Genomic DNA, 13,345 nt, shown 5'->3' with positions numbered 1-13,345 from the left:
AGTCAGAAAAGGAGTTAACTTCGCTGGGCAGCAATTCTGTATATACACTGGCTTGACCATCTTCTCTGCCTAATCAGTTCGAGTCCTACTGAAACAAACAACTAACTGCAAGGAAGAAGAATAGTTTATGGCACTGTTCTTAAAGGGAACAGTGATGGTTCCCATGAAATTAGGGTAAAGAATCTGAAATAGTAGTAAATGCTTTAAGTACTGTTGAGATAAAACTTAACTCTTTTACTGAAAAGGTTAGCAGCCAGTGCAGTTCTCTTTACAACTACTTGGGAAGTGACTGGAGAAGGTAAAACCTTACAAAAAAACAGTCAAGTGGCATTTTCCTCACTGTGGCCATCTAGCCAAGCAGCAAAAAGAGCAAGGGAATAGGTTCTTTCAGTGGATGAAAACCACATCAGGCTAATTAAACACAAGTACTTTGATCTTCAGTGAACAAAATTGCTTCTAAGAGCTCCATGTGGGGATTAACCAAGTTTCTTACTTTTGCCCATAAACTTACGAGGATCATGAGTTTTAATATTTTTATTTATTTATTAAACTGCAGCTCTGAAAGTACAGACACAGCAGTGAAACAGAGCAGGGGAACAGTGAACTTTGATCTAGAAGACCACCGAGAGCACAAACTCAAAGATTCTAGGCCTGAATTTAAATGACTTCCCCATTTTTATGGAGTGGCTCTTCTCTCCTGCAGTTTATAAGGGGGGGATTGGGGAGGCTTTCTACAGTACTCTGGAAGCTACAGCTGAAACACTTTACCCTACCAGGCATGCACTGTAATTAAACAAACACAAAAGTATCAGCATATTTTATTTCATGTAACAACTGCTCCATGAAATACCACTTTCTGGATTTAACAGGTCCAAATTAGCCTTTTACTCTAATGTAAAAGTGTATTCTGTTTCAACAATTACCATCGTTGACTGGCTATAGGATGCAAGCTACAGAATATATCTATGCAGTTTACACTTATAAGGCACAGCTCTGGTAATATACTACAGTTGTGTTATCTTCAGCAGCCTCATAACTAGATATTGAATATTTTCCTCACAATGGCAACAAACTTCTCATCTGTTGGTGGCTTCCTCTGGCTGCCAGGCTGCAAGAATTTTTTGATTGTTGGAATGTTGCTTGTTCTTCCTTTAAAAGCCTGTAAGAAGCAGCAGTAAAGCCAATGAAAATAAGGAAATTATAATTCCATCTGTTACAGCTTAAAAATCAGGTGACTTGGATTTTTACTTCTCAGACATACTTATTAAACAGAGAGAGGTCGTAGCTCCTTATAGCCAGCTCAGCACTTGGCATTTTCCAATTTAAAAAAAAAAAAAAAAAGGCAAAAATAATACACCTACAACACCTAGTCTTCTTGGAAAATCCAGGTGTGAATATTCTGATCTGCAATGCTGGTGCTATTAAGTTTACCTTAGTTTCCCAGATGGGGATGGGAGAAATTAAAGAGTTCAGATTCATCTAGTAAAGGTGGAAGAAAAAAGGAAAGAAAAAAGCAAAAACCACAGCCTCAATCCAAATCATGCAGATGTATTTTGGCAAAAAAAGAGGCAAGGACAGGAACACCTCAGTGCAAAGCACCACGGAAGACAAGACATCAGAAACTTCAAAATATAAGTTTGCTAGCAAAAAGAGAAGGGCAGGAACTGCAGCCACAACAGGCTGCAGAGACTTCCCCTCCTGATGCTCACTGTGGTGTTTGAAGACATAGAAGTAGCAGTTACAGGACCAAACTGGTGAATTCCTGCCAGCTGAGAACAGCTGGGAAAAGTAAGGCTGGAGAAAAGTAAGCACCCAGCAGCTCTGAGGGCAAGGCATACGCCTGTGTTCAGGTGGTTATAATCAACAGAAGTAGACCAGAGAACTGTCAGTAATGTAGTACAATGGCTCAAAAGATTTAAACATCAATTAGGTTTTAAAACTGGGCAGTGAAATTCTTATGTTACATTCCACATTGAGATCAGATGATTACTAACCTGTAGCAGAGGGAAGGCAGACAATATATCAGGCTTACATTCTTCTGCCATTAAAATGGCTTCCAACAGATGGATATCTGCCCAGCTTAATTTGTTGCCAACAAGATAATCATGCCCATGGTCTTTTAAGGCCTACAAAACACAAACAAATAAAAAAAGTCACATAGGATGTAACAATTTTAACTAGATATTTCATTACAGACAGATTTCTACAAAAACACACAGCAGAGAAAATCCATGCAAGAACCCATAAAGTTAGAAAGTGATATTCTCATGACAAAAAATTAAATCGGAACTCATGTTTCAGTATGCATGACCTATCACTCACCCTGCCCTACTGCACCAGGTTGCTGTAGCAAGTCCAGTACCACAAGAAAGACTTAAATCATACAAAATAAATAGGACTAAAGTCATTGGAACAGGTAGTCAGGACAGTTTACCTGTAGCATACTTTGTTTTTTTTTAAAAAAAGTCAAGTGAATTCCCAGATCTTTCAGCAAAATTTGAGATTACTGATTATAGTTTGAAATAGGTCAGGTATGAAGGAACATCACCTTTCCACCCTTCATCCTGTACAGAAGGATTCTTTCATGGCAAACAGCTGATGGAAGAATCATAGCCTGCCAAAGCTAATAGTAGCTGTAATAGACAAGTTGTGGTGAATGTTGCAGCACAGGTTCAGAGTAGTTACCAGCTCTCCAGCCTGCCTTCTTCCTGAAGACTATCACTCTCATAGAAGGAACAAAAGAAGGAAACATGTCTCTGCCTAATCTACTCTAATGCTACACTTAAACAACTAACAAATGTGCACTGAAACCAGGACATCAGTCTGTAACTTTGGAAGGTGATTCCTTCTCCAGTCCCATCTATTTTACTACAGAAGAGGCAGTAACCCCTGAGAGAGGCAAAGCTGAACACCATCATGTAGTTACTTCCTATACTGCTCTAGCGAAGTCTACCACAGCTTGTCTATCACAGCCATATGGAAACTCCCCAACAGAGCATGAGAACCAGATTGCCTGCAGTGCTTTATATTACCTTTTGCCACTCTATCTGGTTCCTGAGTGTTTAAAGTGAATACTCATGTGTTTAAAGTGAACACTTGTAGCTTGGGATATTTTCTGTCAGGATTGCATAACACATGGACTGCAAAGCCTGCTAAGCTGAACCAATGGACAACTTAAACAGCTGCTACAGAAGGAAAATTAGTAATCATTCTAACAAAATTAACTAGGCTAAAAATCATGGAAAAGTTTACCTGTGTCTTTACCATAAGTGAACAAGGATTATTTTAAAGACTTCTCCAGTGAGCATACACACTAAAACATATCATAACAGTAGTTTATGCCACCTAGACACAAGTTCAGAGAATATTAGTGTCTGAGTTTGCTTTTTTATTATTATAACTGAAACACTTGTTATCAGACTTCAAATCTTTGAAAGATTAATGTGTGCAATTAATCAATCTCAGCACAGCCTTCCATTGGTATGGCAGTGGATCTATATGAACTCTGATTAAAGGAGTGCTGTCTTATGTTGTTTATGTGCAATTTTTTTTTCACAGGGCATCCTCTGTGGGTTTTGCTTCTGCAATTTGAGGCTCTCGCAAAGAGGGACATGAAATTGCATCAAGTCCTGTATTTTTTGAATGGACTTAGCTGCCTGTGAACCAAGGATTCAAGCTAGAAACCCAGCTCAGCTCTGAAACAACACAGCTTTGTACCCTTGGCACAGACTTCCGAGGAGACTGCTGCGCTCTGAAAAAGCACTGTGAGAAAGTCTGTATAGTACAATCATACAAGGTACAAAAGGTAAAGTTACAAACAGAAGTAGGATAGTGAGATGAGGATCACGGCTGGCTCAATTCAAACAGGAAAATGTTAACACCAAAAAAAAAAATCCTAAAGGGAAAACCAAAACAGAACAACAGAACAAACAGCAAGTTCGTAGAAAATGGCAACTCAGTAACATTCAGGCTATGTTCCAGGGAGAAGCAAAGAACAACTTGTCCCCTCTTAACCAACTCTTGCCTAGCCAAGAAAGACTCTTCATGTGCTCTATGGGGGTGGCAAGCACACCAATGCTTTACCTTGTAGCTCATTAGAGGCTAACTCTTTAGTGCATGCTAGCCAGTAAATGACTGCTTTATGCTTTTAAGCTAGATACGTCTTTGTGCACACCTAAGGATGCCCAAATAGTGATTCATTAAAAGACAGTAATAGTCTGTAAGTAGAGTGTATTTAAGCAGTGGGTTTGAGAAAGATCACAGAATTAGGTTCTTAATTATAAAGCACAATTATATTTAACTTTGAACAGCAAGAGTATATAGACTTATAGGCAATAAGTTCTGAAGGCTGGCACAGGTATTTAAATGGTGCATTTATGCAAAATGCTAGGAGCTATCAGCCACTAAGCTAGGTTTAAAAAGTAGGATCTGCTCTTTGAGGAGTCCTTTTAAAGAAAACAGCAAAGATACTCAGTACTGAAACCAGCTGAATATTATTTTGTGGCCCTTTTCTCTTTGCTGAATGCTGGCTCCATCACACAGTTCCAGAGTTGTACTGTAACTTGCCTTCTGGAAAGTGGTGCGTGGGGCCAGTGGAATGGAGTAGGGGGGAACCTGTACCCACTTTACTGTCATTGTGGACTACTCTTGATTCATCACTTACCTTTTCATAAACAGGAAAGTACCTGGTTGTAGCTCGTTCAATGATTAAGGCAAGATTCTTTTCTTTTGTGTCAGCTGGCTGAAAAGGCAGATACATGATCATTCCCATCAGGTCTGTTGTTCCCTCCACGTACATATCAATCCTGAAACAAACGTTTTTATTCCACAATTATCATTTGAACATTCCATTTTGGTTATTTTCCTGAAATACAATGCTGAAGTGATCACTGAGTAAAATCCTTATTAGTGAATGTAACATAAGACACTAGTTTGTTTTCTTGTTCTTCCACTTTGATTCCAGGTCAGTTTTTTTCAAAGCACAGGTTATAAACAGGCTCACAGTGTCTGCAACAAGGAAGGTATATAACAATCTGCAACTAATGTATTTAAAGTGGAGTTCACACTGTTTTCCACTGATAACCTATTAACCTATGCTGTGGGACAAAAGACCACATATACAAACCATGCTAGAGAAAAACAAAAGTTTTGAGGTCTAATCATGAAAGGATCCCGACGACAAGTGGCTGCCAATTACCAGTTCAGACACACCAGTCCATAATAATCCCCAAAATCTCCAGAGTTGCCCCTCCATTATCACAGAATAAACCCTTTACAGTAAGTGGTAGTCAGTTAGGTTAAGGACTTAACTGAACTTTTGCATGACTTTTTTTTTTTTTTAAGAAAGAATAAACAAGGGTCTTTGCTTTTGCATTAGCCCTTTAATTATGACAATGGAAAGTATTCACAGCTTACACAGTAAAGTAATATTAGGAAAATATTGGTTTAACTTCCAGTTGCGTTAAGCCACTGAACATGTATTTTTTTAAATCAGCTATGGAAGATTCTTTACAGTTTGAAAAAAGGAAATTAGAACACTTAAAGACACTTCTTTTTTTCAGGCAGCTGTAGTTTTTCCTACTGTTTTCCTGTTTAAAGAGGACCAAAAAAAAGGCATACTTAGCCTTTATTATTGTATTAAGGTCCTGCAGTTGCCCAGAAACTTAGTGCACTTCCGGCCTCTGTGAAATCAAATGAGCCTGAAGGGGGCCATAACATTCTCGCTATGTTGACAATTAACAATCATTTATCAATCACGAAGTCCATTCACCCAATCCCTGGATCTAAGGAGACAAAGCACTGGCAGATGTATATGCACCTTTACATGCAGATATTGCACAGCAATATTCTTCTCATAAATATTAAAAATGATGGAAGAGAATTAGTAAGGACAGTATGCACTGTTACTGTACCAGGCTCTCTCCTTCAGGTCTTTTCCATAGAGGTTGTACTTTGCTGCTATGTAGCTGAGGATGGCTCTAGTCTGCACCATCTTCATCCCATCGATCTCCACCATGGGTACTTGCTGGAACATGAGGACTCCATCTAAGGAAGAAAAAGCAGCAAACTACTCAGACTGCTGCAGTACTACACTGAATCTGAGAAAGAGACCTGGTAACACATCAAGACATTTCCAATTCTGAGGGACGAAAGCATTCGCAAGCAAGAAGGTCTCTCAAATCTTCTCTTTACAGGTCACGTCATACTGGAGGTCTTACAAAACTCTCACCTGTTGTCCCATTGTCATACTGGTGTAAATTTATGTTTAGGATACAGTTTACAGACTCACCATTGCGTAATTTTTCTAGGTCTTCCTTCGTTTCTATGAATTCTTCCTCAAACTGAAAAGCAAAGATAGAAAACAATGCTGTGTCACTGCAAAGGCAATGAGGAAGTGGAAGGGAGTCTGGAAGTTAGACTCCACCTCTCCACACTAATCCCCATACTTCTTATGATTGTGTTGACCCCCTACCCCCTATTCTTCATCTCTGCTCCAGCAAATAACCCAGGACTATATTGTCCCCAGCCCCACAATAATGTACAATGCTTTACACTTCAAAACCAGCTTCCTTTATTATAAAGACCAGTCTACTTGCCTGCACAATTACCAGACACCAAATTGTTCACTTAAAAGCAGCTGATGCCACGTGAAATATTAAGAAACTTTTAGTACGTTATGCCTCTGTTATGCAGCATTTATCTCCCTCTTTCCCCCTGCGGGCTTTTTTTTTTTTTGTTAAATGAGAAGGACATTTGAAAGAGGGCAAGATCTTTGTTTCCTCAGCACTCGTGCACTGCAGCTTCTCCGTCAGCAACATTCACAAGTGAGCACCATTAAAAAAGCCTTTTATTTCCAGTGCAATATAAACAGTTTCTGAGAAAACAGTTTCAAAGTACCGTATTCAAGCAAAAACTGCATGTAGAAATTAAGATGCCTTAGGATGGTTTTCACTTGATGTGAATATAGATAGATAGCTCCCTCACTGCCTTCAGGGCAACTCTACTGATTTATCCTACTCGGGTCCTGACCAAAAGAATGAAAAGCACTTTATTTGGAGATAACGTTCTAAGTTTTTCATGTGGTACACATGGTCTTTCAGTGGAGAACAATCATGAGACACAGAGAAGTAATGAGCATTCAGAAAAAGCCAGAGATACATAGTTTTGGTCTGTAGCAACAATTTAAGATCTCCTCAGCTTAAAGTAAGTTTCAAAAACGACACTTAACAATTCTCTTTGTATGTTAAAATCATTTTACTGGGCAACTGTTGCTCAAGGAATACAAATAAATACAACATAAGAGAGTGCATCCCTGAATCTAAGTATTCTGCATCACAACATTTTATGTTGTGCATATGTCTAAGCACAGATGTAATTGGGAAACCTTTCCCAAGAATACTTATTTTTAATCACAGATTAATCTGATCACCTTATTAAAAAAAAAAGATACAAACCTCAACCCCAGCTGCTGCTAACAGCCATCGGATCGACTCCATCTTCCCCCTTCCATTGGTATAGTGCAGCTTGGGTTTCCCTGACATGATTTCAGAGTTCTTGTTTCCTGATAAATTCAAGAAGATGATCTTACAGGAAGCATGTTTTAACTTAGCATTTAAAATGTTCCACTCCAAACTACTAAAAACAGTCGGATGAATGTGAAAGTAGAAGGGCAATCAAGACCTAGATACTTGGCCTTGATGCAACCAGATTTCCTGTGGATTAGTGAAAAAAAAGTACAGACTACCAGGAGGATATGCAGCAATTCAAAAAAAGAATCATGACAGAATGTAATAAGCATCTACTAAATCAAGTACATATCTTTAAAAATATTAGAGCCCATGAGTTTTATAACCAAAACAGAATTGTAGAGTATTCCTGAATAAATACATTTTCAACCTAGTAGTGATGCAATCTCTTCAGTAGGTGTCGGGTTTTGTGACAGCATCCATGTCATACCAGACTTGAAAATGTACTATGTCAAGTGAGTTCCTTCTGAAGACCACCAACCCAGAGAGACCAGCATTATCTTCACCTCTCTTACTATGACATTTCAGAGCCCCATGCTGCTGTGCCCTTACAAATACGAGCTTATAACAGCAATATATATCCCTGCATATATTTCATGAGGCCTGCTGACTTCCATATTTAGCTACTTCTGTTTTGACCATTAGCCAAATCACAATATATCCATTATAGAGAATGCAGACCGACTTCAAGACCCATTCCAATTTTACAAACAACAGTTAAACTGTAACAGGGATTTATATCTTACTGGCTCTGAAAACTTAACTTTAAAATCAAAACCAAACAAATGAGACCGTAACCTGTTGGGCAGGTAAGGCCTGGTCAATGCCCCCAGCAGCAGGGGGCTGAAGACAGCCCATCAGATGATGGCACTGGGATGAAACACTTTGTTCTTCAAATCTCACTAACAAGTGCAGTCACATGCCGTAGTATGAACTCAGCAGCTGATGTGAGCTTGCCTGGTGCTGGAAACAAAGCTAACACTGTACTCTTATCACTAATAGGTCCCAGAAGAATGAAGCAGATCTAACAAGAAGACAGTCTTTCATCATTAAGCCAAGAGAGTGTTTCATCATTAAGCCAAGGTTTTATCTGTTAACAGGCAGACTTATTTATTCTTGCACAGACTTCACAGTACATAATTGAGTCACAAAGTAGAAACTTTGGCCATAATCCCAAAAGCATCAATGAAGAGGCACAAACAGTACAACAGTGAGAGAGGAGACCACATCCCTGGCCTTCTTCACTGAAGTCCTTTGTATTGGGCGGTATCTTCAATAGGCTCTGTAGCAAACAGCCATTACTCTACTAAGGGCTGGAGTCACAGGAGAAACCTGGTGCTGCAGTCCAAAATACAGGTCTTCGAAACCGCTGCTTAGCTTCCACCTAGCGCTGGCAATGCCTATATCCCCAGACACCTCCGTCTCTTGCAACAAAGTTCTCCTGATATATAAACATGTACTTGTTAATAAAGGCTTGATTATGTCTTGACAGTTTAGAGTTGGCATCTAGTCTAGAGCTGCTGGATGCCTAGCTAGATTCCTAATACCTGAACAGCAACAGGGCGCATAAACAAGGCATTTAGAGAAGTGCCTCATCACAGCTACCTTACCAGGCTCTACACACAGAAGACCATGACCTACGCTCCATTTCTAGTTCCCTTAAGTGTGTGAGTTACACTACACCAAGCAAAAGAGCTCTCAACCTTCCACACTTCAAAACCACCTCATTCCTTGGCACTCAGGAAGCAGGTGACAGTCTCGACTCCACTCCATCAGAGTGGAGAACTGCACTTGGGCCCTCACAGACTGGACAAGTACTCTAACCTCCAGCACGTGGGACCAAGGCTGGGAAACACACTGCAAAAAGAGGCTAGCATAAGCAGAAAGAGCAAACTTCCCTGACTTCTCCCTGAAGCAGAGGTAGAGTTGATAAAAACCAGCCCAGCCAGAGCCCTGCTTGCCAGTGCCAGCTCAGTGCTCCACTCCAAACAACTGGGAAAGCTGAGGAGTGGAGCAAGTGTCAGTAGAAAAAAGTCCAGGTATCAATATAACCTGTACTTGTTCATCACAGTTCCTTGTGGGGATTGGCCAAAGGTTGAGGCTTTTTGTGCAGTTAAGAAAATGCTCACGCTTTCCTGGAGCTGCACTGCTTAAGGACTGACTTTGGGGGTTAGGCTGAACGCTTACAGAGGGCTGCTAAGTAGTCTGGTGACTCCGTTACTGTTCTGCAATGAATATCCTTTGTAAAGCAGTGAGATATGAAAGAGTAGCAAAGTTGGCAAATTATCTTTCTTTAATAGCAATAACGGACCTGAAAAGAAATCACGAACTTTCTTGATGTTCTAGTACATCGGACCTGCTTTGGACCTCAGCCAAGCAGTTGTCAGAGTGACGGCTGCCACTGTGACTGCTGTATTAAAAAATTACACTGTTTTGTCCAAAACAATTCAGGCACCAGCCTTCCAGCGAGAAACAAGTAAGTGAATTTAACAGCAAGCTCGTAATACACTGCAAGATCTTAAACTTTCTTCCTAATTGGATGTGGACCCCAGGATGGTTCTCTCCAACGCTTTGTTCCTCGAGCACAGCTCGCACAGGGCTGCTCAAGCAGAATGACCTTACGGCCCAGGCCCTGTGCTCCATCGAGCCCGGCTCAGTCTCCAGACAGTCTTAAGACTGTAACTACTCACCAGCGTGCGGTTTCCACTGGGACTCGGGCCAGGTCTGGATTCAAAAAGCGCTCCTTCCACCCCCTGAGCCAGGAGGAGCTTTTGAACGAGGTGAAAGGCAAATACACCCCCCCACCCCCCGAAGATTTTAAAACCCCGAACTCCAAACAGCAATTCCTCTTCGGGTTCCCTGCTGACCCTCCCCACAGCCAGGCGCGAACTCCCACTCCCTCTCCGCAGGCCCAGCCCGCCCGGCGCGGGTCCCTGTGGGGAGCGACCCCGGACAAACAAACACGCCTCAGCGTGTTCCCGAAGTAAACACCGCTCCGCCACGCACCGTCGCCTTTCTCCCTCCCGGCCCCCGGCTGCCCACCCCCAGCCCCCGCAGGCGAGGGGGGCGGGGAGCCCCAGAGAGACTCGCCGGCTCCCCCCCCGCCGCACGCTGTGCTCGGCGGGCAAAATTTACACCCTCCGCCGGGCCCGGCCGTCCCCCCCCCCCTCCTCCCGCCAGCGCCCCCCGAGCCGGCCGCACCTGCCCCCGCCGCCGCCGCCCGGACTGCCCTCACCGTCCGGCCCGCCGAGAGGCGGCCCCGCCGGCCGGCCTGCCCACGGCCCGCCCCCGCCCGCCTTCCCTCAGGCCGCCCTGGGGCACCGAGGGGAGGCTTGCGGCGGTTAAACCGCATCGCTGAGGCCTCCGAGAGTCGCTGAGGGGAAGAGGCCCCTCGGCCTTGTCCCTGAGGCCTTGTGGAGTGACTTCTTCCACTAGGCCGGCTTCGAGGCCGGCGGGGTGCCGCAGCTGCGCCTCAGAGGGAGGTGGCGGGAGAAGGGGCTTTGAGGCCCCTGAGGCGGCAGCGGGGTCGCAGCGATGGCGTGGCTGAAGGAGCGGCGTCGGTGTGGCAGGGGCTCGGGCTCTGGGCAGGCGAAGGCCGGGTCTCTGTGCGTTCCTCGTGTGTTTGGGTTACGGCCTAACCGTTGAGACGGGGAACCAAAGGAACCTGAGTAGATATAGTAGATATATGGATGTGGATAGGAATTGTTTAATAATTATCTAGCTTATAATGAAGTTAAAGAAATTTCAGTAGAGGTAGACATGGCCCAAGGGGATGAGAAGTGATGTTTAACGTTTGCACTGTTGAGGCTGGCTGGGACAGGAGATGGTCCCTGATAAGAAGCAGGAGTCAACCCCAAGAACCGGCCAAGGCCGGCCTTGGGATTTGGATAAATGCCAAGGAGCGACCGAGTCTGCGCAGGGACAGAAGGTTAAGAGTTCACCGTGAAGAAGACATACCACCTTCATCTTCACGACCCCCAGACGACCACCATAAGGAGGCACTGCGCAAGCGCAGTTGAGAGGAGACTATGGAAATGACTTCCTGGAGCTAATTTTAATATGAAGCAGGGATAGATAATGCCTATGTATAGGCATATTGCAAAACTCTATGTATGTGTAACACTTGACTGTATAAACTTAAAGCGAACTGCCAAGTCAGGTGCGCACAACTTTGGTGGGACTACCCCTGTGCTGCCCAGCGCTGAATGAACATACCTACTTTACAATCTCACTGATTGTGGAGTCTGTTTTCCGCACGTCACCGTGGTGACGCCTCTCAGGTTAGGGTTAAACACTATGCCTCGTCCATTAAGGGGGACCATTACTCAATGGTTGCGCTACGTAGGCCTGGTTACTTTGTGTAAACAATGCAGGGTTTGCTATGGACTATGTCCTTGAAGAAGGAACTAAAGACTGATAAAGAGGACACACCCTGCTCCAGAAGGGACCGAAGGCCAGATGATTGCTAAAGAAGCATGAACTAGGGGAAATGTGAAGGCATCAGGGGGAGATCACCACCTCCGACTCCATTCAAGACTGGAAAGGCTGCCCCCCCTCCCGCCAAGGAGTATGCTTGGTAATTTGCACACCAAGCGAGGCTAATTTAGATGTAACTAACCAATAGTAGATGAGATGGTGACTACCAATCCATGAATGTAAATTTAGGTGGGGTTTTACTAATCATGTGACAGAATAAATACATTATAGTTCCTTGGTGTGTGGGGTGCTAGCTTTGTGGAATTATCACCTAGCATCCATCTTTGCACAAATAGGAAATAAATAAATATCTTGGCTCTATGTGTAAGGTTGGCTTATTGCGCACCATGTATCAAGCCCTGCTTGTGGGACAACATGAGCACATGCTCCTGAAACCACCTGGCTATGTAGAGGAACTTGCACAGCAGAGAGTTGGCAGCCACAGCCAAAGTTTCTGGCTCAAATTTCTGACAGGGCTCAGCAGCTGCAAGTGCTGCCCAAATGCTTCAGTGAGGCGGGAGGAAACAGCTCTTGCAACAACTCTAATTAAATACATGCTCTAGTGCAGAAAAACATTGGGTTTTTTCCTTTCTTGATGCTAAAAACTGGTTCCAGCCACATGACATTTCTTACAAGGAAACTGTGGGTGCTAGCAAGAGTTTTAGCGCCCTGAGTTTGCCCAGCTTAAAACTGCCAGTACTAGATCATTAGTTGTTTTTAGGGCACTGGCTGTTGCATTTACATACTTCGTTGATTTGGTGTTGAAATAATACACATATTTATGTGTTCGACTGTCTTGCTAGCCTCTCGGTAGTAGAGCTTCATTTAAGTGATTATAATGTACAACTTACGTACAACTTACATTTAACTGAGTTTAATATAAAGTGACATAGGTCAACAATGAAGTCCTACGTTTCAAGGTCTCACTAGCACCTGACACCAGTCTGACTCCTCCTTCCTCAAACAATAAGTCTTCAACTTTACTGTTGGCAACAAGCATTAGTTTCTCAGTTGAGTCTGCAAAGTGCTTTTAGCTGCTACAGTAGACCTTATGTTAATGGAAATATTGGTGAAGCTACAGCACAAGAGTTTAAATGTCTAGTGACAACACACAGGTGCAGTAGGACCTCCAAGTTAAGGTCAGAGGAAAGCTGAATCCAAACCTGTCATCCCCATCAAACCAGAACCTGCAGGCTTTTCCTGACATTTCTCAGAACAGATACATCGCCCACTGTTTGGACTAAGCTCTCTTCACTTTCCAGCAACTCTTGGGAATGCCAGAAAGGCAGAACCAGAGTCCTTAGGTATATAAGTAGCAGCAAGAAGTCATTGAACAAACCGGG

General features: G+C 43.1%; 1 protein-coding gene across 3 annotated transcripts; it reads right to left on the bottom strand.

The window, feature by feature from the left end:
* Nucleotides 1-519: 519 nt before the first annotated feature.
* On the bottom strand, nt 520-10,751 carry LOC126046688 (glutathione S-transferase). 3 transcript variants are annotated; one of them, XM_049819422.1, is made up of 7 exons: nt 10,728-10,751; nt 7,455-7,561; nt 6,290-6,341; nt 5,913-6,045; nt 4,664-4,805; nt 1,995-2,126; nt 520-1,159 (listed from the first exon to the last, which is right to left on the bottom strand). In XM_049819422.1, exons 2-7 carry the CDS (start codon nt 7,539-7,541, stop codon nt 1,037-1,039), a joined length of 669 nt encoding a protein of 222 aa, XP_049675379.1. In that variant the 5' UTR covers nt 7,542-7,561; nt 10,728-10,751; the 3' UTR covers nt 520-1,036. The 3 variants fall into 3 exon arrangements, with proteins under 3 accessions (XP_049675379.1, XP_049675378.1, XP_049675377.1); XM_049819421.1 differs by lacking the exon at nt 10,728-10,751 and adding an exon at nt 10,217-10,329; XM_049819420.1 differs by lacking the exon at nt 10,728-10,751 and adding an exon at nt 9,838-9,957.
* Nucleotides 10,752-13,345: the final 2,594 nt, after the last annotated feature.

The sequence above is a fragment of the Accipiter gentilis genome, chromosome 16, assembly GCF_929443795.1.
Source record: "Accipiter gentilis chromosome 16, bAccGen1.1, whole genome shotgun sequence".
Classification (NCBI taxonomy): Eukaryota; Metazoa; Chordata; class Aves; order Accipitriformes; family Accipitridae; genus Astur; species Astur gentilis.
This window is presented reverse-complemented; position numbering and strand designations above follow the sequence as displayed.

Excerpts from the sequence above, each read along its gene's own strand:
- LOC126046688 (XM_049819422.1), bottom strand. The coding sequence starts at position 7,541 with ATGTCAGGGAAACCCAAGCTGCACTATACCAATGGAAGGGGGAAGATG. Across the intron at positions 6,342-7,454 it reads TAGCAGCAGCTGGGGTTGAG|TTTGAGGAAGAATTCATAGA; the intron begins GTTTGTATCTTT and ends TTTGCTTTTCAG. Across the intron at positions 1,160-1,994 it reads CTGCCTTCCCTCTGCTACAG|GCTTTTAAAGGAAGAACAAG; the intron begins GTTAGTAATCAT and ends TGCTTCTTACAG.